The sequence below is a fragment of the Myotis yumanensis genome, unplaced genomic scaffold, assembly GCF_028538775.1.
Source record: "Myotis yumanensis isolate MYYU_CA2020_CCGP unplaced genomic scaffold, mMyoYum1.0.hap1 SCAF_14, whole genome shotgun sequence".
Classification (NCBI taxonomy): Eukaryota; Metazoa; Chordata; class Mammalia; order Chiroptera; family Vespertilionidae; genus Myotis; species Myotis yumanensis.
Genome location: NW_027223765.1, coordinates 8101301 through 8128970, shown reverse-complemented (window position 1 = coordinate 8128970; position 27670 = coordinate 8101301). Strand labels below are relative to the sequence as shown.

General features: G+C 49.2%; 1 protein-coding gene across 1 annotated transcript in view; it reads left to right on the top strand.

The window, feature by feature from the left end:
• ITGA9 (integrin subunit alpha 9) overlaps positions 1-27670 on the top strand; it is a 264746-nt gene that overhangs the window by 202442 nt on the left and 34634 nt on the right. Inside the window, exons 20-23 of the mRNA XM_070391612.1 lie at positions 2912-2991; positions 5968-6057; positions 8155-8263; positions 14262-14369. Of these exons, the coding sequence (XP_070247713.1) occupies positions 2912-2991; positions 5968-6057; positions 8155-8263; positions 14262-14369 (387 nt within the window). The remainder of the gene's footprint in view (positions 1-2911; positions 2992-5967; positions 6058-8154; positions 8264-14261; positions 14370-27670) is intronic.

The window sequence follows — 27670 nt, the reverse complement described above, 5'->3', positions numbered from 1 at the left end:
AGGTCATCTTCCTTTGTCTACCTTTCCCCCCCCTAGAATAAATGAAAGCTTGACCCTTCTCTCCTACCTATGTCATAGAATCAAATCATTTTAATTCCTAAGACTTTCTGGCCCCAGTACATGGTAGCTGTTTAGTAAACCAATTTTGGAAATGTTCTAGTGAGAAAGATTTGCTTATTTCTTAAAAATCATTGAACCCATCAGCCTCATTGAAAGAACCTGCCCCAAAGGTCTGTAGCTCTTACCAATACATCCGTGGTTGCTGAGCCTTTTTCTGGTTCTCTTTCTCAGCTGCCCACATGCATCCCAGGAGGAGGGAAATGTGAAGGTGGCTGGCCTTAGAAAAGGGGTTACTAGTAGCTGGAAGAATAGAGGCCAGGTTCTGTTAGACTCCAAGTCGGATGAGGAAGGAATACCCTGAACCGTGGAAATCAATATAATGGCCCAATGTCTGAGAGTAATGTATGTGGCACATCACTCACAAATTTAATGGAAATCTATTGAGCAACAGAAAAAAGACAATTGAAAGATTCTTCACAGTTGCCATTGTATTATGAAATTCAGTCTACGTCCCAAATCAAACCGAAGGTGTGCCTTCCTAATTTTAGTCTAAAGATTACTTTTAAAGGAGAATTGGTATCTCTGTCACAAGTAGACCCAGGATCACTTGCCATAAAAAGAAGGTCATCATAAAAATGAAAACAAGGCACTATGGAAAGCTGGGGCATTACATTTTGTCAAAACTCATTAATTTTCAAAATAGTCATGAAACCAACAGATGTATGAACGTTGGAATATTGACTTTTTTCCCTACGTGGGGATGCACTGCCATCCCCCCACATACAGAGGTTAAGACCTGTGGCAACAGTAAACATAGAGTCAGGGATCTGGGGGAAAGTCCCTGGAAAAAGCTCAAGAAGTGACTCGGCAGGGACACGGGCCCCCTCTGTCCACAGCCTGGCTTGCCCTTCCTGCTCCCCCAGACCCTGTGGTCACTGGGCTCCAGGCCACCAGCCAGGCATCATGACTGCACGGCCGGCTTACTCTGACCTGTTCTCCCAGGCCTCCGTCTCTGATTTTGGCTTCTTGCCCAGGTCTTTTGCTTCTCACCTCACCTTGATGTCCAGTGTGTTCACATCTCCTGCCAGTTCTGACTCTTTGCTGGGACGAGACCCTTGACTTTCCTTCCTTTGTGTCGTCCAGCTTTGCTTCCTGTCCTGACCCCTGTCAGCTGACAAGTCCCACGGCAACAGAAATGTCTGTCTAGATAGGGATGCTCAGTGGCCACTGTAGATGATGGTCCCATGTACCCGTCCAGGTCCGGTCCCTTCAGGCAGCGTTCAGTTTAGTTACTAGTGGTTCTCAACCTTCCTAATGCTGAGACTCTTTAATACAGTTCCTCATGTTGTGGTGACCCCCAACCATACAATTATTTTCGTTGCTACTTCATAACTGTAATTTTGCTACTGTTATGAATCGTAATGTAAATATCTGATATGCTATATGTGTTTTCCGATGGTCGCGACCCACAGGTTGAGCCCAGTCTTGCAATGTTAGACCATAGCCTAGAATTAGTCATCAAGGAACCTAACCATTTAGATACTAAATAGGTCATAGACTCACAGAGCTTAAAAGGAATTTAAGAATCATTTTGTCCACCCTCTTCTTTTTATTGAAATGCAAATAGGTTAAGTGTCTTGGCGATGATCACATGATCAGTTTGTGATAGAGCCTGGTTCTCTAACCCCAACCCAAGGGTTCCTCCCACATTTCTACACATGCCTGATATATACATATGTGTGTGTGTAATGTATGTGCATGTGTGTGTGTGTGCATGTGCGTGTGTATATATACATAGATAGATAGATAGATAGATTGTGAAAAACATGTGCTTAGGGCAGTGTTCCCCAAATCACAGGATGCTCACCACTGGAGGTACATGAGATGATTTTAGGTGATATATGGACATAGCACTAAACAACATGGACTCTTACAGTGAGAAAGTTTATTAACTTTTCAACACTTTTTCAATTCTAACCACATCCAGGATAAGGTCTACAATAGTGTAACATATCTTTAGCACCATTTATTTATCTGTAAATAAGAGCATTTATTTATTTATCTCCCTCTACCAAAATAGAGTAGACCTTAGCCTCGGAGCCTTCACCAGGCAACAAAAGTCAGCATTGCTTTGTTTTCATTACACCTATTTGATGACTACCTTCTCTTTCGGGCAAGTGATCTTGGATTCCCGTCTGTGGTCGTGGTATACATTTTCCTTTTAAAATAGTCTTTAGACAAAGTGGGTGAGGTAATAAAAATATGAAGTAAATATCACAGGTGATAGGGTATGCAGATGTGGCCAAAAATTGGGAACATGGTGTGTGAGTGAAATTTAGAAAGTCCTGGTTTAAGAGACAAACATATCACTTCCTAAAGAGAATCTCCGTTGTTGAAAGGGACCGTGTGCCTCTTGGCAGAGTGGTTTTTACTGTTAAAGCTGTGTCTCAAGCTGATGATCAAAAAGATATGCATACAACCCTGGCCAGTGTGGCTCAGTTGGTTGAGCATTGTCCAATGTACTGAAAGATTACTGGTTTGATTCCCGGTCAGGGCACATACCCAAGTTGTGAGTTCAACCCCTGGTTGGGGTGGGTATGGGAAGCAACCGATCGCTGTTTCTCTCTTATCTCTCTCTCTCTCTCTCTCTCTCTCTCTCTCTCTCTCTCTCTTCTCTCTCTCTCTCTCTTTCTCTTTCCCTCCTTCCCTCTCTCTCTAAAATAAATAAAAACATTAATAAAATATATATGCATGCAAATAAAGCTTGAGTTTCCAGGGGCCATAAGTGGGGAAGGTTGTAGCTAACAGTTCAGTTTGGAATGCCTGCTGATGCCAACTGCCTCTCTTCTAGTATGAATTCAGCGTCATCTTTGATACGAGCCATCTGTCTGGAGAAGAAGAAGTTCTCAGCTTCATCATTACTGCTCAGAGGTAAGAGGGATTTCAACTTTGTTTTCCAAAGGTAAGTACTGCTGGAACCCGAAAAGACGAAGTTCTGGCCATGCTGCAATGATGCCCAGGATGCTGAGGAAGAGGAGGAAATGGTTATGCTGTGATGAAGCCCCAAAGCGCTGGTGGAACCAGATCTGGGCGGGGGGGGAAGGGCAGGAGGGGTTCTTGTCTAGTTCTGCTTGCACAGCTACCCTGTCTCTCGTTCCCTGTCCTTGGAGGACATCTAGGAGGGTCCTATGCATTCTCAGGTCACTCTTGGGTGATGCAAAGTCCTGCAGGCACTTCAGGTCTCCAAGCAAGTTCCCAAATCCATGACAACAGTGTGGAGGGACACTTGCCTTGGGGGCACCATCTTGCTCTTGCTGGCCCTCTCCCCTTTTCCTGGGCAGCTTCTGAGCCTCCAGGCTCACAGCAGGGCTTGTGGGACAGGCAAGGCCTAGGGTAACAGGTGCTGTGAGTGCTCTCTGGGCTCTGCAGGTCTTCAAAGCTGACTCTTACCCTTTGGGAAAGGGAAAACCTAGCCCAACCTCAGCCTATAGGCAGCCAGAGACACCTTCCGCTTCTGCTGCTGAGTCTGCCCTCTGGGACGCCTTTTCACTCGGCAGATGTCTATCAAGCAAATATTTACCAAATATTAAGCTACTGTTTACCACATACAGCGCTAACAACTTACTAAATTCAAGAACACCTCCTTCTGTATAGCATGGGGAGACCCCCTAGCATTGGTAGCTTAACTATTAAAGATCAGATCTCCTAATTCTTTGAATCACAACTGTTAAGGAAGCTGTATTATCTGTTATGGACACAGCCGAATATTTCCAGACTTTGGTGCCGATCTGGTCTGACTGCCCCCGAGGGCACCCACAGCCCTCCACTTCCTGCCCTGGCGGAATGCTCCTTAAAGCTCCTTATCTTGAAAGCTAGGATCCCGCCTTCTTCCCGTCACCACCCTTTGAAGGCCTCTTGCCCACGTGTGGATTCAGGAGGACACAATGTTGAGAGTAAACAGTTTCTCAAGAGCTCCCCTCTCAGCAGCCGCGCTTTGCCGGCCGCGGGGAAGCGTCCCAAGTCATGCGCTTGCAGGATGATTGGAAGTCTTTTGATGTCTGGCCTCTTTATCTCAACTTGTCAACTTAGCTCCGTCTGGAGCAGCCCCTGATGACAGACGACACTGCTGGGCCGGAGCTGCCAGCGGCCACAGGTGGCTGGACAAATGGCAGGGCAAGGGGTGGCGCTTCCAGCAGGAACTGATTCCGCAGACCTGGCAGGATGCTGGGGGGAGGAGGGTCAGGCCCAGGGTTGCCACCCCATCCGTGCCTGCGGGTCTCCTCTCTGGTCTGCCCATAGCAGTGATCCTCCGGCTTTCATTGCCCCTGGAAGGAAGGGCAAGGAAGTGAGGCACCTGCTGCTGCGTTTGCAAAGGGTGGTGGCTGCCCTCTGAGCGATGGGTGTCACCCCATAGGCGGAAGACAGATGAGGAGTCTGGGGTCAGGGTCCGGAGCTCATTGTTTCAGAACAATAGGGGAGAGAGGGAGAGGGGATGTGAGCGCTATTTAAGTAGTGTTGCATTCAGCACTTGCTGGGTGGGAGAGGAAGGCAGTGGGGGAGCGGGAGGGCAGGGGGGAGGGGGAGGGGAGGCGGGAACTCTGTACATGGGCAGGGAACGGTGTGATGGGAGAGGTGCACGAACCTCAGCGGGTCTGGGAGACTCATGTCCACCCTGGAGGGTGAACTTGGCTTGCTGCCGGAGCCCCGTATTCACGCCATGTGATAGAAATAACTGTAAATGCCGGGTCCAGCGACATGCACCCAACAGCCATGCCTTTGACCAAGACGGTCACTTCCCTGGAATAATCATCGAGATTCATATTTGAGATTTAATTAAATAGTAAAGAGGAACTAGGTCTTCTCTCATCTTTTCCTCCTCTTCCTTCTTCCCCTTTCTCCCCCCAAACCTCCAGCCCTAAGATCAGGCAAGGGGACCCCAGTGGAAAAGCCCTGCTTGGGAAAGAGTCGGGCTGACCTGGTTTGCTATGGGTCCCTGGGGCCCGTTGCCCAGTCTCTCTGCTCCTTACCTGTCCCAGTGGGGAGTCCCTGGCACGGCAGCACACAGCTGCTGCTCCCTTGCTTTTGCCTTTCCAGGATGACCTCACAAGAAACACAGTCCTGTGCTCTCTCACCCCAAAGGGGATGCCTGTCTATGGACACACTGTAGCCTCAAGCCCACAGCGGGAGCTCCCAGACCATTGCTGGTGACGGGGTTGGTCGGGGCCCCTCTCCTGGGCTTGCCTGTTCATGGAAAAAGGGCGCCGCCTCCAGATGGGAAATGGCTGTGAAGTCTGGCACGTCCCTTCCTGGCTGAGGTGCCCTAATCTTGCTGGTCCGCTATTCCTGGAACAAGCACCCATAGCAGTACTCACGTGCCAGTGCCCATCCATACCTCTCGGCACTCAGATGCTCCTGGCTCCCGCTACCTGCCTGAGGCTTCCTTTGTCCGGAGCCCACTCACCTGTGTGCACAGGGCAGGTGCCAGGGAGTTAATGGCCCCACTCCCCCTCCCCCAGCAGCAGCCGGTCTCAGGAGTCAGTGCAGGACCAGGGCCCAGCTCCCTGCCCTCCGCTGGGAAGACTGCCTCCCGGAGTTCCCCAGCCAGACCCAGCCAGTTGCCCACAGCCCTCACCTCCTGGGTCACATGCCTTCATTGTCTTCCTCCCCTGCCTTGTCTCTCTTCTCCACTCGTGTTTCCCGGGGTCCGCTCCCCACATCTTTGTGAGGGGAACACAACCGAGACAATAGGGTGCCCTGTGGCTCTGTACAGGGCCCAGAAACAGAGCTGAGGATGCATCAGGCGCAGAGCGGCCCTGGGGGGATGTAGATTGAGCTCTGCTACGGAGCACACGATGCTACTGCCTGAGACCCGGTGCTGACCACGTCCACTCTGCTCTTCCCGCACAGCGGCAACACGGAGCGCTCCGAGTCCCTGCACGACAACACCCTCACACTGATGGTGCCGCTGATGCACGAAGTGGACACGTCCATCACGGGGTGAGTAGCCCAGGCCTGGGTGACCAGATCACAGAGGTGCTCTGCAGGGGACACTGTGCCTGTCTTAAATTTGCACCTGTAGCCTGGAGTCAGTGGCCCCGCCACCTCTAGTCTCCCCCGCTCTGAAATGCAGGGTGAAGGCTCAGCTCCGGGGATTCATGCCCTCCCCCTCCTCATTTTCCCCTCTTTCCCCACCACCTACCCACCCACCCGGTAGGTAATGCAAGAAGCTTGATGACAAGTTTAAGGCCCTTCATTTCTTTGAACGTCCTGTCCACCTCTATATGCAAGTATCCCAGCATCCACCCCTCCAGAGTGCCTCGTGGTAGCAGGCAGCGTGGTTCCTGGGACTAACATCTCAGCCAGCGGCTATGGGGCCAGCCAGAGGCTGCAGCCAGTGCTGTCCCAGTGCCTGGCTGGCTCGCAGTAGTGCTGGCTTTGTGTCTCTGTTAACCCCTCCTGCCGAGCCGGCAGCTCTGCCCAATGTCTGCTGGTCTGGAGTGGGCAGGGGACCCTCAGGATGGGCCCACCCCCCTGGCGGGGGAAGTCCATGCCATCCGTGTGCTGCTGGCATTGCTGGAAAGCAGGCCTGCGGCCCCAAAACAGCCCTGTCAGTTACCAGCCAAAGCCGAGGCCTGGGAAAGTGAGAACCCAGTTCCTGCTTCAGGCTTCAGGTAACAGAGCACATAACCTCTTGGATGGTAGGGAAAGCATTTGCATAATCCGTTTGGATCAAATGAGGATCCATGGAACTTTGCCCCGAATGCAAGCTGACCTTCTGGAGGTCCAGAGTTGCTCTCTTTTCAGTTTTCAAGTGCTCTGGGCCCCGGTGGCCAGCAGTAGAAACGCTAATGCAGCGCAGAAGGAGCCATCACTGCCATAGCACACGCTGCCGGGTGCCTGGGAATGGGCAGGCCCTCGCTCCTGGCACGTTTCATCATGGGCTTCAGGCTTGAGGCACTGGTGGGATATATTTGCTCATTAGTATGTAGATTTGCCTTTGTTAACGGCTCTATGTTTATCCAGGTAGTTTATTTACTTGTTTCATCAGAGGCACAGTGAGAATGTGCCCTGAACCCAGCCCTGTCCCCGGGGACCACAGAGAAAACACTGGCTCCCTTGATCCTGTTGTCTGATCCTGCTGTCGGGCCCTGGGCGGCCTCACCGGGAGGGGCGAACAGCCTCAGATGAAGCCATCGATTAAACACATGGGTCAACCTCTGATCCCTCCAGGACCACAACACAGGGCGAGCACAGGAACCAGTCCTGCCATTCGATAAGACATTTCTAAAGGAATACACTTAAGTTGAAAATAGATGCATGGCTGTCCATGCAGACTTGGTACCCCAGATCTTACCTTGTTGGTGTTTAGGCCAGTGAGCAGCTTCTAGAATCTCATCTAGAACCCATTATTGGTCTGGAAATTTGAGTGACTCTAGGCTCCGTCTCATCTCAGACGTGTTGATACGGGCAGCGTGGAAAGCATGCTGCAAACTGAGCTTGCATGCTTCGTCACATCTCACACAGCCCCTGTGAGAAATCGGAAGAAAAATGCTGCCATCGATCAGCCTCCACTTTCAAGGCCGAATTTCTGATAATTTTGAATAGTTGATACATTTACATTTTTTAAATGAATCTGTCACCGGGTGGAGTTTAGGATGCCAAATCTATAATTCACTTACGTTTATTTTCTAAAAGCGTGCTGTGATCTTTCTCACTTTACAGGAAGTTTTTCAGGGACAAAACAGAACATGAATAATTTTGTAATCCAGTGTGTTTTTTTAAACCTGAAGTCAAAGCTACCAGAGCCTTCCTTGTCATTTTAGAAATATAATCGCAGGACATAGGTACATATGCAGCTTGTTGATTTGACCTACGGTGAGAAGTCACTGTTGGAAACGTCTGCTTAGAAAGCATACGTCTGGCCGTGTCCGTGAACGGGAGAGAGAAGTGCCAAGTCCAGAAGGAGAGCAATTGCTGGAAGGCACCGGGGACAGCCAGGTTCCCGAGCCAGATGGCTGGGTTCTCAAGACAGGGGTGACCTTGGGCGGCGTGACCACGGGCTGGGATGATGGATGTCATGGTTTCCTCTTTCAGAATCGTGTCTCCAACCTCCTTTGTGTACGGCGAGTCTGTGGCCGCGGCCAACTTCATTCAGCTGGAGGACCTGCCGTGTCACTTCCAGCCCCTCAACGTCACCCTTCAGGTACCCACCCTTGCAGACCGGCTCCGTCACGGGGACCCACGGGAGGGCCCCTGGGATGTATCCGCCGACAGGCAACTTGAGGGCCAGGCTATTTCCGGGAGACACGGTTCCTAGCCTGGTGGGCTGGAGTGTGGTGTATGTGCCTACGTGTTTTCTGTGAGCACACACGGAATTCCTGCCTTCCCTGGCTGGTGCTCTGCTGTGTAGATCCCTTTGCTTTTCAACACTTGGAGGAAGACGTGCATGCGACCACCAGAAGGCCTCCTGGTGCTGAGGCCCCGGCCAGCATCCCAGCCCAAATGGCTGCAAAGGACCCTTTCATTTCTCCATCAGGCTCCCATTACGGGCAGGGCAGCCTCGAGGATTTGCCATGTCCCCTTCCTCCTGGGTTCTCAGGGCCACTCGCTGTGGACTGGCCGTCCAAGGGACAGCGTTCCTTCTCTAAGCCAGGGGTGGGCAGACTTTCTGAAAAGGGCCAGAGAGTGAGTATGTTAGGCTGGGCAGGCCATGCCATCTCTGGGGGCAACTATTCAACTCCTGTAGCACAAAAGCAGCCCCGGGCAACGCAGGCACAAAACTGTGGAGATGGACACTGAAATTGGAATTTTATGTCATTTTCATGTGTCATAAAATGTTACTCTTTTTTTTATACTCCCCCTCCCCCCAATCATTTAAAAATGTAAAACCATTCTTAGCTCCCGGGCTGTATGGAGACAGGTGGCAGGCCAGCTGGGGCCTGCAGGCCACAGTGTGCCCACCTGCTCTAAGGCACAGGTCCTCAGGCCAGCCCTGTTCCACGTGAGACTCTGACTACAAAGCCAGAGGGGCCCCAGCATCATCCAGTCCGTTCTCCTCCATTGACAAACACAGGGACACGTAGGCCAGGCTGCAGGGCCCAGAGCTGGGAGAGGCGGGGCCGAGGCCAGGACAGGCCAGGCTTTGAGCAGACACCCCACTTGGCCCAGAGCTGTCCCCTGCCTCCTCTATGTCCTTCCCCATGGAGAAGGTGGTTTCCTGGTCTGGCACTCATTCCTGTGGTCAAATAAATTTTATTTACCTGTGGCTACTCATAGATGGACCAAGGGGATGACAAATTATGACGGGGTGAGGGTCCAAAGAACGAGGTAGTAAAACATTTGTGGGGACTCACAAACGATGGTCTTCCTCTCCCCAAAATGTTCTCCCAGACAAGAGACCTCAGCAGCCAGGATGGATAGCACATGGCCCCAGCTCGGAGAGGATGCGCCTCAGGGCCAGCCAGGCCCAGCTGTCACTCCCCAAGGCCTGATCTGTAGGGGAGAGGGGGTGTGGGGTCAGACCTGCTTCTGAGACCTTGGAGCAATTGCTGTGAACAGGACCTCTCTTTCCGACTTGCTGCTCAGAATTCATTTATTTTTCTCCATTGGTTTTTGTAATTGGACAGGGGGGAAAAAAACAAACAGATAAAGGCCAGAGGGAGTTATTTCATTTTCCTTAAGTCACTTTCATTTTAATTACTCAGCTATTCTTAAAGTTCTTAGGTGTCCTGCAACAAAAGACACAGTCAAGAAAATTATTTAAAAGGGTTCACGCCCTGGCCGGTTTGGCTCAGTGGATAGAGCATCGGCCTGCAGACCAAAAGGTTTCGGGTTCAATTCCAGTCAAGGGCATGTACCTTGGTTGCAGGCTTCTCCCAGGCCGGGGCCATAGTCAGAGCTCATGCAGGAGGCAACCGATCGATGTGTCTCTCTCACATCGATGTTTCTCTCTGTCTTTCCCTCTCTCTTCCACTCTCCTTAAAAATCAATGGAAAAATATCCTCGGGTGAAGATTAACGAAAAATAAAAATGTAAAAGGGTTCGCATGGCACATGCCATGGAAGGTAGAGGAGAAAGCAATAAGGAATAGCAGTTGCACAAAAGATACAAAAATGTTATCATCCTCTTAAAAAAAAAATCTGCGGGCATGTGGTTGAGTCATGTTTCTCTGAAGGCATTCTTACAGGGAGCTTAAGGTTTCGTATTTCTAGACATCCGACCTGACTTAGGAGATGAGCTAGAGAACCGGGCCCCTGGAGGAGTGATGGACATGCCCTTAGATAAACCTCGCGATTCCCAGTTGCTAGAGGAAGAATAGGAATAGGCCATTCCGTGAGGATTAAGGGAGCTGGCGGGGACTGTAAGAGGGGGGTGCGTGTGTCATTGACCAGGAGGTTCTCTTGTGTTAGCAAAGCCGACAGTTTCCTTGAGCATTCTCTCACGGCCCATTTTCCGGTGTAGTTGTCATTATTGTGACCATCTGCAGGAAGGCCACCGGCCACATTGATGGCGCTGATGACCAAGAGGGGGAAATAACGGGGGAGGATGGGGTCAGGAGTGTGGACAAATCGCTTCTCTTTCCTTATTCCGGCGACATCACTCCTGCAGGAGAACACCAGACCTTTTTTTTTTTAAGACTTTTTAGATAAAAAGATGTTGCCGTGCCTTTTAAAAGCTATTGTTCAATAAGCTACATAATTGATTAAAGACTCCACTGCAAAGGCAGATGGAAAAAGAAGCAGGCATACTAGTCTTAGGACTGGATCCTACATTTCACCAGGGATTTCTTAACAGAGACAGATAATTTGTTGACCAATGATAGGCTTTTTTTGTGTGTGTGTGTGTGTGTGTGTGTGTGTGTGTGTGTGTGTGTGTTGGTTTTTAATTCAAGAGTCAGCCGAAACCGGTTTGGCTCAGTGGATAGAGCGTCGGCCTGCGGACTGAAAGGTCCCGGGTTCGATTCCGGTCAAGGGCATGTACATTGGTTTCGGGCACACCCCCAGTAGGAGATGTGCAGGAGGCAGCTGGTCGATGATGTCTCTCTCTCATTGATGTTTCTAACTCTCTATCCCTCTCCCTTCCTCTCTGTAAAAAATCAATAAAAAAATATATATATATAATAAACAAATAAATAGATAAATAGATAAATAAATAAATCAAGAGTCGATTGATTCCCTTACCTGAAAAATTACGGAAAATAATGCAGATGCTGCACAGAGCATTTGCAGAGAATGAAATGTGAAAATTTGTTAAAAATGAATGGATGTGGCAATGCAAGCTCTCCCGTGGCTGTGGCCCTGATGGTGAAGTGACGCCAATCAAATCGACTTCTTCTTTCCTCCCCCCAATTCACCTCTATCTGGGATCTCCCAGACAGGCCAGTGGGTTTCCTCTCCGTTCTGTGTCTCATGTTTCACTTCAGATCAGTTATTTCAGTTGTGGCTGGATATTCCCCTTCCTTTTCTTGTGTCTTAGGGTTGTTGTTCTTGGTGAATTTTGTTCCTTTTGAATCAAGAGTTGGCAATGACGGCTCATCTGCTCTATCATTTTTATTTTGTTGTCTGTTCTTTGAAGTAGAACCAACTATTGCAAAAAAAATGAAGACACGGTTTTTTAGGGAGGAGCCGGCTGGAGCCGGATCCTGATACGTTCTGTCGTGTGTGCCATCTCCTGGCACTGCCCTTCTGACCTCAACTTCAGAGGCGCCTGGAGACCCTGAATTCTCTCTCTGGCCCCCAGGCTGTGGAGTAGCATTTCACTTCTTCCTTTCTCTTGCTCCTAACCCATCTTTTAAAAAAATAAATAATAATAACATCTCATTGAGATATCATTCACATACCTTCACATTCACCCTTTTAAAGTGTACAATTCAGTGGTTTTTCATACATTTGCAGAACTGGGCAACGATCACCCTAATCTAATTTTAGAACATGTCATCACCCCCCCCACCCCAAAAAAAAGAATCTCCTTATCCCTCTCTCTATTAGTTTCCTGTTGCTGCTGTAACTAATTGCCTCAAACAGAGAGGCCTAAAACAACACACATTCATCTTAGAGAGCTGCTGCCCAGAAGTCCAAATGGGTCTCGCCGGCTGAAATCTCGGTGTCAGCAGGGCCGCGTGCCTTTCTGGAGGCTCCAGGGGAGAATCTGTTTTCCTGCCTCTTCCAGCTTCTAGAGGCGGCCGCATTCTCTGGCTCTGGGTCCCGCTCATCTTCCAAGCCAGCGATGGCTGGTTCACTCTGTGGACAAAAAGGGGCCGCATGCTCACCTGCCTAGCTCAGGGGAGGCCTGCGTGGCGGTCTTGCAAACTCAGAGACTTAAAGTAACCACAAAGGATGGTCTGAAATGAAACCTTTAACCAAAAGCAGTTTGTGGTGGGTAGTCATGTCCTAAGCCGGTATCTTCCCTGACAAAGGTCAATCTTTACCTTAACCGAGCCTGTCTATTGTCTTTTTGTATCTACGATAACATATTGTTGAAAAGTCAAAGTAATTTTCCTTTTTCTGGACCCCTCAAAGCGCAGGCACCGCTCTGCGGAGACCACAGGTCTCCTCATTGTTACTGAGTTCATGGTTGACTGTGAACTATCCAGCACCCACCTAAGTAAGAGAAGTGCATGTCTATCATTTTACTTTTTATCCAATCCCAGAGGTTTCCCCGCTTTGCTTCCTCCCACCTCCCTAATCTGTCACCAGTGGAGTCCATGTAACTCACTGACGTCTTCTCTTTTGACTGTAATGTTTAAAACAAAGTAAAAAAGCCGCCATCCTCTGGAGCATTATTCCCAGTATGTTGAGATGGACAGTTTGGCTCAAAGAAACTCGTAAAAGTTCTTTACAGGTTTGATTGTTTCTTTACGTTAACAAGCCCTTCTCACAACACATCTCCCTGATTCTGACGCTGTTGCCTTCTTCCCTATATAAGGACCCATGTGATTACACTGCACCCGCGTGAATAATCCAGGTTAAGCTCTTTATTTCACACATTAGGACATGGATGTCTTTGGTGGGTTGGGTGGGCAGTCTGCTGCCTATCACACTCCCCACCTCCCCTACATCCCCCAACCCTAGGCCACCGCTAATCGACTTTCTGCCTCTACACATCTACCCATCTTTTTTTTTTCCTTCTCCTTCATATTCCATTTTCCCCTTGAGTCTCGTGTTCATCCTTTGCTCCATCTCCTTTCTCTTATTGGTCTCTCTGTGGCCGCCACCTTTTCTCTCATTCCTCAGGAGATGATGGGCCGCTGGAGACAGAATATAGGAAGGACGGGGGTGGCGTGGGGATGAGAGGGCTAACGTTTTACAGGACCAAATGCTGGGACAGGCAAGAGGCGCACAGATGTCATCGAATAATATTAGCAAGTGATGACCTGCAAGTTATGGAGAAACCAAGTCAGCTGGGCAGTGTAGTAAAACAGCCCTTTCTGTAGGTGAGATCATTTGGTTTTAGGACAACCTACTTTGTCTTTGAGGGTCTCAGTTATCTCAAACTGTAAAACAAAAAGGGTTTGGCCAGATCCGTGGTTCTCAAAGTATGGTTCCTGGGAGCCTGTTAGAAATGCAAGCCATTTAGCCCATACACACACACACACACACACACACACACACACACACATACACACACACCCCAAACCTGCTATGTCAGAGACTCTGGGCATGACCCTCCCCTCAATCTATGTTTTAACAAGCCCTTCCGGTTACTCTGATATATGCTAAAGTATGAGAATCACTGAACTAGATTATGTCTGAATTCTGTAGTTTTTGAGTAAATGTCTATCAGCGGTTCTCAACCTGTGGGTCACGACCCCTTTGGGGGTCGAACAACCCTTTCACAGGGGTCGCCTAAGACCATCGGAAAACACATATATAATTACATATTGTTTTTGTGATTAATCACTATGCTTTAATTATGTTCAATTTGTAACAATGAAATTGGGGGTCACCACAACATGAGGAACTGTATTAAAGGGTCGCGGCATTAGGAAGGTTGAGAACCACTGGTCTAGATCTATAAAAAGAAATCCTTTTTAGCATGAAGAAGACAAGGACATTGAAATCCCCCATCATCTGATATTTCTAGATCCCAAACCTTAGAACCTCTGTGTATCCCTTCAAATCATTTCCGGGTCTATATTGCATGGCATGAAATGAAGATCCTTGCTTCCATTAAAACGTGCTGTGTGCGTCTCACACCCACAGGTCTATAACACCGGGCCAAGCACCCTTCCCGGGGCATCCGTCAGCATCTCTCTCCCTAATCGACTGTCACCTGGAGGCGCAGAGATGTTTCACGTCCAGGAGGTGGTGGTGAGTTCTCCTTCGTTTCGCTGTTGCTTTCAGAACCGATCATTCCCGTTCTGTGTTCCACCCGAGAGCCCAGGAGGTTCACTCATTCTAACCTTTGGAAACACCTGGAGAAGCCAGGAGACCTGCAACACCCGAATGTTTACATTGAGACAGCGTGGTTCACGCCATCAGAAGACCTCTCTGGGGAGAGGTCGGGGTTGGGTGTGGACCTGACTTCCGGGGTAGACGTCACTGACACCCCAGCAACTGTCTGCAGTCTTGACAATTGCCTGGATGCATTTTTCTGCAGGCAAGGCCCACAGCATCCATAAAGCTTCTCAGAGCATGACGCATTGGTTCATAAAACCTAAGTGCAGGTTGAAGCTCAAGCTTATGCAGAATATGCAAGGCTACCTGCTCCTGCGTCAACTCCAGATGGTTTTGTCTCAAGAAAAGCCTGGTAACTAGCGGAAGGTCATTCCCACGGCCTCTTGACTTCCTTGGTTTCCAGGCCAGCACATTCCCTTGGTTTTGCCTTTCTCGCTGGCTCTTCTCATCTCCCCAACTTCTGCAGGGCCCAGCGTCTCGTTGTTTCTACACTCGGTCTCAGAGAGCTCAGCCCGACCCGCGGCTGTATATTCGGTCTGTGCCGGACTCAGCAAATACTTTGCACTCACCGTATGCCAAGCGCTGGCTTACTGTGGGGAACGAAACAGACAAAAACATCCTCATTTCCAGACCTCGTGAATATTCGGGTGGAGGGAGACAAATAATACATAAATAAGACAGACGTAGTGTATAATGCCCCCTAGTAAACGCTATGGAGAAAAGCGAAGGAGGCCAGGACTGCTCAGGCGGGTCTCACTGAGACCTTCACTGGGGAGGGCCAGGGGGGGACCAGCGCTGTCTCAGGAGTTTGTAATGTGATATTTGCATATGAAGGCCCTGCCAAGTCAGTTTCCTAAGAATTCTCTCTCCTTGATTTTAGCCCTATTTGGTTTCTCTCCTTGGAAGTGCTGCCCCCACACTACCCCGGCACCCCCATGCTGCCCGGGCACAGTGTCCGCGTTGGACATCGAGGAGTCTGGCGGGGGGTGCTCATGGGCGCTCACTCCGGGGGAATTTTCTGCCTCAAAGCCAATCGCTCACTCCGCTGGCAACAGCCGTTGACAGGAACACCGATTCCTAAAGCTGCCTGGCTGTGGCGGCGCATTTTGCATGAGAAACATCCTGGGTTTTATGACTTGGTTGTGCACGGAGGGTAATTGCAACAAGAAGTCTCCCCTGCAGCCGGCCTGCTGGAGGCCAAGATTGAACTTGTACATAAGCCAGGCCTGGCGCTTTAAAGCAGGCCGGCAACTAACCCAAAGCAGAATCGAACCACTGACTCCCCCGCTCCCACCCCGGCATCTACTGCGCTCCCCAATGGTGAGCACATGTTCTTTTTTTCTCCTCTTTTACCCTCTGTTTTTTCGGTAGAAGTTCAAGGACTCACCCTATCCCACTCGTTCATCCCGGGTGGGAGGTGCCTGTTATAAGAAGTCAAGGCTGAGGAACCCTCCCCAGGATGCAAAGTCCGTGGGTGAAGTGCATTCTTTTCCTCGATATCCTGTCACTTCAATGATGTCATGTAAAGTGAGCCATTCATAACACAGCTTATGCTGTAAGATGAGGGGATAAGAGAGGGAAGCGGGGAAGGAAACCCCTCCCCGGCAGGAGACGGATATCTGGCCCTGGGGTGGATTTGGGGATTATATGATCTAACCCTGAGCCTTTGAACAGAATACAATCAGGACATCTCCCCAGTACAATGGAACTGTGTTTCCACTCAGTGCACTGCGCTGAGCCTTCCTGGTACCACTGGCAGTGCGTTTTTTATGACTATCCTCAATTCTCCATGCTCTAATTTCTCTGGCCTTTTCTGAGCTAAAATGGGAACTAGTTGCCTCGCTCCCTCTGTGGAGTTGGGCTGTTACTTAGTCATTTTTCCCACTTTTCTTCCACAAAAGATCATAGGAGACAGACAGACAGACATGGATGTGTTGTTCCACTTAGGTGTGCATTCCTTGGTTGCTTCTTTTTTTAAATATATTTTATTGATTTTTTACAGAGAGGAAGGGAGAGGGATAGAGAGTTGGAAACATCGATGAGAGAGAAACATCGATCAGCTGCCTCCTACAACACCTCCTACTGGGGATGTGCCCGCAACCAAGGTACATGCCCTTGACCGGAATCGAACCTGGGACCTTTCAGTCCGCAGGCCGATGCTCTATCCACCGAGCCAAACCAGTCAGGGCCCTTGGTTGCTTCTTGTATGTGCCCTGACTGGAGATTGAACCTGCAACCTTGGGCTATTGGGAGGACTCTAACCAACTGAGCTACCCAGCCTGAGCCTGATCATAATTCCTTTCATTCTCTTTTTCCTGTCCCAGGCCATTCTCTTTGCTCTCTCCATACAGTCCAAATAAACATTCAAAACTGAGCGTCACATAGAGATGCCTCTTTCCTCAACCTCTCCTCCTCGCAAATGTTATTACTCCGGCAGGTAGGAGCCCGTTAACCATTTGCGAACTTGCTAACTCCCACTCCTGAATATTTCTCTGTGTAACCCTCAGACACCCTGAGGTTCGCTATAAAAAGAAAATAATTTTAAAAATCAACAAGGAGATGTTAATGGCCAAAACCATGAAGTTCAAAACCATGCACACCCCACCTTTAGGCCAATATCCTCTGCCTCCAACCTCATCCCTGACCTTGTCTTCTAGCCACTCTGGACCCTGAAGGCTACTGAACCACCCACCAGGAGGTTATGGTTCAATTCCTGCTCAGGGCACATGCCCGCCCGGGTTGTGAGCTCAATCCTCAGTGCGGGACATGCAAGAAGCAGCCAGTCAGTGATTCTCTCTCATCATTTATGTTTCTATCTCTCTCTCCCTCTCCCTTCCTCTGAAATATATATTTTTTTAAATAAAAGCAAAAAGGGCTAAATCACTTGTCAAATATAGAGGCTTCCAAGAGCAAATTTAAACTCCAAAATTTTGGTCAGAAATATGAAAACATCTCTCTCGCTCGCTCTCAATCTCTCCCCCCGCCCCCCATCCATTCCCCCTTCTCCTCTTTCCCTCTTTTCTTCCTCTTTCTCCCCTCCCTACACACACACACACACACACACACACACACACACACACACACGCAGTCTGCTGATCTCAGCCATGGGCTCAAATAATTTTTTTTTCTTTTTCTTCTTTCTGCACATGCCTGAGTATGAGCTGAATAGCCAAGTTCCTGAAATGGGTCAGGATTAGGTTGGCTTCGACTTTTTTTGTTTTTCTCAACAGAAGCCAAACACTTAAAGAGCAGGGAGATGGTTGACGGAATTCTGGAGTGCACGTTACGTTCCTGGGCTCTGGGCTCTCTGGGCTGCATTTTAGTTCTGGATGGAGGGAGAAAGTGTGTGTCCCGGAAGGTGAGGCTAAGCCTCAGCCTGGCCTGTTCTTGCACAGCGTGGTCCAGAGGCTGCCCTTTAACCCGCGTGGACAGAGCCCATGAATCAAGCCAACGGTGCCGTCTCCCGCTGACCCGGGCGCCGGCCTTATCAGGAGACCAGAGGCCTGTGGTCGGCCTGCAGGGACATCTGGAAGCATTAAGGCCTCCTGGTGGGGTGTGGCCCCGCCGGATTGCCCATGCTTAGGTACCTGGTGTTTTCTGGCCTTAAAAGTTGCTGATGACGCAGTTGACTTTCCTTCGTTCCTTCCTTTGTTCCTTAAACGCAACATGACAGGGAGCCCTGGCGTTGCAGGGGTGACGGGTCGTTACCAAAGTCAGGCACAGGAACTCTCACTGAGGATAAACAGAGCTCATCGGTCATTGCCCAGGAACATGTATTCCCCTTTAACCTGCCAGGACTAACTGTGGCTGCTTCGGGAGCACAAAACCGGGAGATCTCCTTTCTGACAGACACACCAGGTGTCTCCCAAAAGGAACTTTACAGCAGCGTCAGACACTGACAAGTAATTATCTCTCCGGCTCAGGGAGCCAGCTTCACTCGCCTCTCCTTCATAATCGAAACTTACCCCCTAAAGCATATTCTGGGCCTCCCAGAAGCCTGGACACTTTAGACTTAGTGACTGACGTGTAGCTTTCTCTTGTCACTGCTCTGATGGCTGTAGTCTCAGAAAGCCGTGTAGAAGGTTAGACAGATGGTCGCCCACAAAACGATGGGGAAATGACTACTTCCCTTTTAATAAAGGGGTAATAGTGAAGTGCCCCACCTAGGAAACGCAGAGGGAACTCAGTGAGTCCGGAGGTATGCTGCTTTATCCTTTGCCAGAAGATGGGGCCAAGAGCTAGAAGCAGAATTGAAAGAATCCCATACAGTTCCAAGGACTGTGTTGGGTCCCACGGGGCCAGAGGGGTGTGTGTGTTGGCGGCGGGGGGGGGCGGGGAGGAGTGGTTACTGACTCATTTATTATCCAAATCAGCAGACCGTTCTGCTCCCAAATGCTTCATTATCTGTGGAAGGAAAACATTCTTGGTATGCATGTCAAGTGCTCAGATAACATATTCATGTCTCACTTTTTCGCTAAAGAGAGTCTGACCGCATCTGGAAATTCTTCTGTGTCACTGCTTCTCTGAAACTGCATCCCATCTGTATCACTTTAACTCGGGTACAAGGCCATGCTGGTGAAGTGGGCCCCCTCTGGAGGCCGGTCTCCATCGGAGGAAAAGCAAATGAATTCTGTTCCACCGAGCAGCCTGCTGGTGGCCCGCACGCTTTGACTTTGCAGGGTGTTGTCCTGTCACACCCAAAGGAAAGGGTGTTGGGGAGTGGAGAGGAAACCCCGTTGTTTTAGCCAAACCTAGAGCTAGTGGTGGGGGTGCTGGGAGTCATTAGCTTATATCCTAGAAAGTGCGATTTTTTTTTTTTTACGAAATAATGGCAGACTCCTCAAAATTGTACAGTACATCATGTTCTCTTCTCCTCTGGAACATTCGTTTTGAGGTTTCGCCCCTTTATTTTCTGTTTCCGTTTTGGTCTCGGTAACACCCTGACCTTTCAGATCTAGTACAACTTTTCACAGTGGCGCTGGGCTTCAGGGGTGGGGCAGGGGGTTGAGGAAAGCAAGTGTTTTCTTTAAAAGATCATTTTCAACTGGAAAGAGAGGGGACACCTAAAGTGCTTGTCTTTTCTGGCTTTTTAAAGGTCTTTCCCTTTCTGGAAATTAAATGACATGACGTCATTCGTGAAACTTCTTGCTCCTCCCACTCCATCCCCATCTCTGCAGCTTTGGCAGCGAGCTGGTATTATGGGTGCCCACCACCACACTCTCCTTCAGGCTTTTCAGTTCAGAACAGAACATGGCTCCTCATTTGAGGATCCAGGCTCGGAGGGGATGTCCAAAGCTAGATCCCCATTTCACTTACCCCGTAACCATGGTGATCATCAAAGTGTGTTTCCTTTTGTCTGTCCATATGAACACATTTGAGTCTCCAGCTACACACAGAGGCAAATATCAGAAAATCAGAAGGAACTGAACTAACAAACAAGGGCGCCCTTTTCACAAAGTGGAAGAATCTGTAACTCTTGAGAAGGGCCCACCAAGGAATGCCTTAGAGAGGGCATGATATGAGGCATGTATACAGAAAGTGTGTTTCCAACCTTGCGAATACATCAGTAGCATAAAGCGTGGCATGTTTAGTAGGAGGAACTACCCAAATGGTTATCACTGTTTCTCTGCACTGTTTCAATATCAATCATGTCATTGATATTGAAAAATGAGAGTAAATGAATCGATCCACATCTCCTAGGTTATGCTAAAGGCTTGAAATGAATGGTGATAACATGAAAGCATCTATCCTCGGATTTATGATTCACATATTGTCATCTTCGACTGTTCTTTGGTCAATAGGAAGAAACGTTCGATAGTAAATCAGAGCCATGAGATTTAACATGAGGCACAATGTAAAGGGCTCTGTAACACTGTTATCACAGTTCGCCTTTTGATGAATGGGAAATGTAGTTCTTATTTATCCCTCAAGTAGTAAACATCTTAGGGTGGCCTCATTAACCGGTTGGTATCATTTCGCAATCATTTTATGAATACTACTTACTAGAGGCCCGGTGCACTGGTGGGGTCCCTCGGCCTGGCCTGTGGGGATCGGGCCAAAATCGGCTCTCCGACATCCCCTGAGGGGTCCTGGATTGTAAGAGGGCACAGGCCAGGTCGAGGGACCCCACTGGTGCACCATCGATCTGGGCCAGGGAGGGACCGTGGGAGGGCTCCAGGGCCTGTCTGGCTCATCTCACCCAGTCCCGATCAGCTGGACCCCAGTAGCAAGCCAACCTACCAGTCGGAGTGTCTGCCCCCTGGTGGTCAGTGTGCGTCATCAAAAGGTTGGACACAGATGTATTAGGCTTTTATTGTATAGGATTTTTACTTTAAACCTTGGAGTCCTAAAATTAATGTCACCAAAGCCGCTGTGGTCTATGGTCAGCCTCCTGTGGCAGAAAGGGAAATTGTGTTTTCTAATGCCTTGGTTCCAAGGGTCTGCTGTCAGTAATGAAATGAGCAAAGGAGGCATTCAAAACATTCTCTGGGTTTTCAAAGTCAAGGGGCATGTGAATTCAGAGGGACAGGTGGCGCATCAGGGGGTGGGTCATGTTTACCCAGTTGCCATCAGCTGCAATGGGTGTAACATGAGAAGGAAAAGTGGCCCAAGGATGTAACCGAGAACATCAAGTCAGTGATTAGCAGATAAATTTCAGTTAACAGGAAACACGTGTTTTCAAAAAGCAAACCTATGCCCCCTTTCATCCCAGTCAGTTCAACAAACAGATCTTAGATCAGCTTCACCCGAGACCCACACTGGCAAAGATGCCCAGCCTGCTTCATGGAAAGCACTGAGTTGTCGCTGAGTGGGTTTCTCTGCCAATCGAATCTTTCCATTTTCCTTTCATTGGCTGTGAGTGCATTGAAGGCAGTGCACTGTGTACATTGAGTCAGAGACACTGGTGACCTTTCCCATCCCCAGAACCCAACCAGCCAGAGTACAGTCAAGGAATGGGCTGGTAGAAAGAGGGCATCGCTGCCTTAGCTTGTTGAAAATATACCAATAAGACCACATGTCCCAGGTAGAAAGTGGTTCCTCTGTTTGAGCCATGTCGACCACGTCTGGGTAACTGGCTCCTCCTAAGATTCGCCTACAAGGCTCTCCTCCATGTCCAGGCCCCCCTCTCCTGCCTCATTTCAGGCCATTACGACCCAACATTCATCCAATGCTTAAGCCATGTTGAACTCTAGGCTCTCTAGACTCAACTCTACTGTTTGTACCTCCATGTTTTTGCATATGCTGCTCCTCTCCGCCTGGAATTACCTTCCCCCTTCTCTCTTTACTCTCCAGAAGTTCCTTTATCATCCTCCAAGATCCACCAGAAGTGCCACCTCCCAATCAGACATGCAGATCGTGACAGGGGCTGACTTGCGGGTAGAGGGAGACATTTATAATCACAATAGGAGCTCTGCTCTGAGGTCTGTGAGAAGATAAACCATAAAATGATGGTCCAGGCCCTGGCTGGGTGGCTCAGTTGATTAGAGCATCGTCCGTACACCAAAATGTTGCAGGTTTGATTCCTGGTCAGGGCATATACCTAGGCTGTGGGTTCGATCCCTGGTCAGGACATATAAGGCCAGCAACCAATCGATGTTTCTCTCTCTCTCTCTCTCTCTCTCTCTCTCTGGCCCTTCCTCTCTGAAATCAATAAACATATCATCAGGTGAGGATTAAAAAGAAAAAGAAAAGATCCAGGTGTGCTTGGAACAGAGGCCGTTCAGCCGGGGTGCGAGGAAGGTGGAGCAGGACAGTGATTCCTGCTGGGGATGTTGGAGATGTTGCTCACACCCGCGGTCAAAGCTGACAGCTACAAGACAGGTTACTTAACGTCTCTGAGCCTGAGTTTTCTTAGCTCTAAGTTGGGAGTGAAAAGTCAGGAAACCAGATGTTCCAGTTTGCCTGCCGCTGATCTACGTCTCTCTCATGCTCTTCTGTCTGGTTGACTCCCCCACCTCACTCTCAGAAATGCCCCAGTTTGGACAGTAAATCATACGGTCACCCTACTGATAGCAGTACCCTCTGCACTCAGGTGTTTTAAGGATTCAATGTATGTCCAGAGCACTTAAAATAGTAGCTAATGGTAGCTGGTATTACTTCTGTTTGTGTGAGAACTTAGTGTAGAGATGAGAATTGGTTTCCTCAGGACGTGAGACATAGAAAACAGATTGGAGGACTTTTGTGTCCCTCCCGTCTTCAGGCCCAGGGACAGACGCTGTGTTGAGGCTGCTCTGGTCTGGGATCCTGGGGGAGATCTTTGTCCTCCCTCTCTCACTTTAGGTCAGCAGACAGCTCTCGGTACCTTATGCGGGCTCGTCTCCTGAGGCTACAACATGGACATCCCATTTCCTCTAACCCTGTGATCAGCCAACCTCAGCCTGGAGAGCCTTTAGTAAAAGCTCGAGATGTTCCTTCAAATAATAACATTCGAAACAAAGTATGGATTCTCCTTTTCGGTATCACACCCTGATTCATACTTTGACCCCAGAGTTTCATGAAATGAGGCTCTGCCAGACCACCTGGAGTGTGCACTCCATCCTTAGGCCTGGGCCTTGGAAGCTTCTGGCCCGAAGGCTCCTCCGATGGAGGCTGACTTGGACCCTGCCACCAAGTGATGTCCACATCACCCTTGGGCTCCCAACAAGTCCCCGAGTCACCATTATCTCTTGGCTTCAACTTGCACAATGTTTTCCTTGGGGTTGCGACAGGGAGGGGGGAGGGACCAAATGACAACAGAAAACCCTCAATAGCCGCCTTCTCCGAATGCAGCCGTGACCCTGGGCCCCGCATCCCCTTGGCCTTTTCTGTGTGTTTGTGAAGCCCTTTTAGTCACATTCCCACAGACATGGATGTCTTCCAGCCCCCAGGGGTCGCGGAAGATAAGCAGTCGTGTCATGGGAAGCATTTGGACTCACAGAGTCTGGAAAATAGATGAGAAGTGAGTGGGCAGAGGTGAGCAGGGGGCAATGGCCACAGAGTCCTTGGCCAGACAAGGAAACGAGGCTGTTAGACATCAGCGCCGTAGTGCGTGGATGGTCTGCCGGACAAGAAGAAGACATTCCTGCCCCCTGACTTTGAGCAAAGAGGCTGGTTAGAACCAAGTTGTGTGCTGGGGGAGGGGTGGGGGTCAGCAATTGCTTATCTATTTAATGTGAGATTAGGTGACCCCATCGGTTCGGTTCCCCGTCAGGGCACATGCCCGGGTTGTGGGCTCCATCCCCAGCAGGGGGTGTGCTGGAGGCATCCGGTTCCATGTTTTGCTCTCACGTCCATGTTTCTCTCTCTTCCTTCGTCTCTCTGTAAAAATCCATTTTTTAAAAATGCACGGTTAGTCTTCAATGTGTGGAATTAGCAACCAAGGCCTACCTTCGTGACTGCATAGGCCACCACCCTCATGTTACACCTGAGGTAACTGAGGCCCCGAGACCCGAATGGCATGGCTGTTGTTAGGAGGCAGAGCTGGGCTGAGGCCCAGGACCATCGAGTGTTCATCAAGGCCATCTGTGCCATAGGACACCTTACTGGTGCCACTTATGCCCACACCAACCACATGACCTCGGAGGAGTCATGGAATCTGGGTCCTCTGGTCCCTTATCTGATAGCCGAGGCCTCGGGACCACATGACCTTGGAGCTGCCTTCCAGAAACAACATTCCAGGATGCTCTGTTCCCCTTCCCACCCAGGACATGGGGTGGCCTGGCCTCCCGGCCAGCAGGCACTTTTATCTCCATGGTCTAAGCCAGTGGTCGGCAAACTCATTAGTCAACAGAGCCAAATATCAACAGTACAACAGCTGAAATTTCTTTTGAGAGCCAAATTTTTTAAACTTAAACTATATAGGTAGGTACATTGTTATTAACTTAATTAGGGTACTCCTAAGGCTTAGGAAGAGCCACACTCAAGGGGCCAAAGAGCCGCAGTTTGCCGACCACTGGTAAGCAAGAGTCTTTTTTTTTTTTTTTTTTTTTGCCACAGCAGCAGACCTGGGTCACAGTGGAGGACTCTTGAGATTCCCAGGCTTCTAGGCTACTGGTTCCTTCCTTTTGACCGAGGTCAAAATAGGAAGGGATGGCCTCCCCCCACCCCCAACCCCTCCGTGACTGTCGCCCCAGCCCCGGCCTCATGCTCCGTATCTGAGAGGCAGAAAGGTGGGTACAAGCAGATCTCCGGAGCCAGATGACCTGCACCCTAGCCCTGCTCTGCGCCTGCTCTGGAGGGGGGGCCTCTGCCTCTGGCAGTCGTCTGGCCTCCCCTTGCCTCTCGGTGGGGATACTAACAGCTCTCACCTGGTGGGGGTGAGGACAGGATGAGTTCGTTTGTGTAAAACACTCAGAGCCTGGCACACAGGAGGACTGCACAGTGGTGGGTATCACTGTGGCCGTCGCATAGTGTATCCAACACACGTGGAAAAATGCTTCCCTCTGGTGACCCTGGCCGGAGACTGTGCTGCTCCGTTTTAGCTGAGGGAGCGTCACGAGAGGATTCGGGGTCTGAATCAGACCGTGCCACCATCGGTCTCCCTTTGAAAGAGGACCACCCGGAACCTCCCGGAAAAAACGCCGCCTTCCCGATTGAAGTGATTCCCACGAAACCACAGTTGGGAGCACAACTGGCTGAGATTTCCATTCACCACAAACTCCGTCTCCACTCCCCCTTCTCCAGATGCCACGGGGGCTGATCAAATGTCACATCGATCACATCATGTCACCGTCATCACCCTGTTCCCAGGCCGCCCCGGAGACTCCGGGGCAGGAAGGGAAAATGAGGTTCGGAGCCAGGTCTCTGCCCTGCGGTCTCGGGTTGCTCCTCACCCTGTTGCCCCGCCCCCTGCCCTCTGGGCTGGGGTCTTGTGGGGCTGGTGGCGCCAGGACCCGCCCCCCAAGCATGTTAGTGAAACTGGCTGACGTGGGGCGCTGCTCCCACACTTTCTCTCCTGGTTTAGAAACCCAAAGCGCCCGTTTGCAGAGCCAGGAGGAGCTCTGCCCGCCTCCCTGATTGTAATTAGGACGAAGCCTCCAGCAAGACACGGGGGTTCTGTTGTTCTGAACCCAGACCGAATGTGTTTGGGTGGCCGGGCCTGATCATCTTGGCAGAGGACTGTACACCACAGGCAGAGGGGGACCATTTTCCGTGGCCGTGCAGCAGCCGTCCACTCCAGAAGACCCCCATGCTTCAGGGTGAAAAGTGATTCGATTAAGAACATGAGCACACAACTCAAATTCTCAAAGGCTCGATGAGCAACATGTTTTCTATCGGCCACATGCTATGGATGCCTAAATAGAGAGCAACCCCCACATAAGCCAATCGCCACTCCCCTAATTGAGGTGAACTGAACAAACTTTTTTGGCCAACTTCATAGAAATCAAAACTGTGCTGGCCTTTCAAGTGGGGGGTGAGAATTGACTTTGGAAAGGGGCCAGAGGGAACTTTCTGGAGTGATGGACATGTCCTCTAGCTTCATGGTGGTGGTAGTTATGTGAGTGATTTCAGTTGTCAAAATTCATCAAACCAAACCCTTAAGATATAGTTGGTTGAGCATCGTCCTGTGCACCAAACAAAAGGTTGCCAGTTCGATTCCTGGTCAGGGCATATGCCTGGGTTGCAGTTTGGATCCCTGGTCAGAGCACATTTGGAAGGCAGCCCGCCTCTCTCTCTCTCTCTCTCTCTCTCTCTCTCTCTCTCTCACACACACACACACACACACACACACACACACTTTCTCTAAAAAAATCAATGGGAAAAATATCCTCAGGTGAGAACAACAAAAAAGAGTAACATTAATTTATACCATCCTTCCCATTCACACATTTCACAAAATGATGTTATGTACATGTACATTTTTCAAGGTCAGTGCCCATTACTAAGCCACTTTTTAGTTGACAGTTTTCCAGAGCCTGTCGTCTTCAGTCAGTCCAATTTATTTGAGATACAGAACATTTTAGATCCATGTTTAGTGCTGAAATTTCACTGAAGGACACCCCCATTTGTATAACATTGCAGCCCTTGTGTTCCTCGTTCGTCTGATAAGTAATCACAATCCGCACTACATAAGCCACTTACTTGTGTTTTGCTTTCTGAAATGAGCTTTCCAATATTTATCACAACTTAACAACAATTGCACCCCAGGAATAATCACCGATTATGTATTAAATCTCATTGCTTCCTTCCCATTAATTCCCTCCAGTGACTTCTGAAAGCCTCCAAAACCAACTGATTAAAATATTTCAGGCCGGTGTATCTTCCCAGGTTTTGTGGTTCAAATAAAGTAATTGAGAAAATACCGAATTATGAGATACTTTTAAAGAATAATAAGTCGTAAACTGTGAGATATTTGTAAAGGGAACACTCTTTCCTAACAATCCACTTGAGAAACTATATCTTCCTCTCATTTATGTTCAGGCCTATACTACAGAGTAAATCCTGGCATATGTGTTCAGACCGAAGATAAAATAGAGATTAATTTAGCAAATTTGGGGGTCTTATTTTATAGTTCATTACTAAAGGATTAACATTGTTAGCTTACATTAGAAGTTTCTTTATGTAAACATTTTAAACTAAACCTACCATGAATGAGAAGTTGAAAAATTATTCAATAAATTCAAAGCAAACACTGTATCATACTCCAGGGCATTAGAGATAAGAGAGTTTAAACAGATGCTTCTGGTTAGGGGTGGAATTGTAAACACAATCCTAAATTATGAGTTGTTAATTATTAATTTTGCTACTTGGCCTTAAGCTTCAACCAGTGTGATATGATACTACATAAAGACCTTATTTTTTTCAGCAACTCTTCAACGTAGACATTAAAAATAACTTTGTTCTTAGAGAAATCAACATGGAAGAGTGTACACCGTTGTTTTGGGTTTCTATTGGTTTTCATGTTCTGTTGCTCGGCACCATTGCTGTTGCTGCCAGAGGCAAAATCAGGTGGCTGCAAGACACGAGAGGGTTGTATGGCACCCTAGGGGTTCCATAGAACACAGTTTGAAAACCTTTGGCGGTGGACTATACGTAAAGGTTGGGTCTCAGAAGACCCGGGTTCAAAACCTGTATTTTGGACTCTGTGATTGTTGACAAGTGATTTAACCCGAGTCTCATTTTCCTCCTCCGGACAAATAGCACGGATGCTTATCTCTCGGAGTTGTACTAAAAGTGCTTGTAAATGTGCCTTGGAAACCATCAGGTGTAGGTCTGTGTTGTTCCTTAAGACGTTC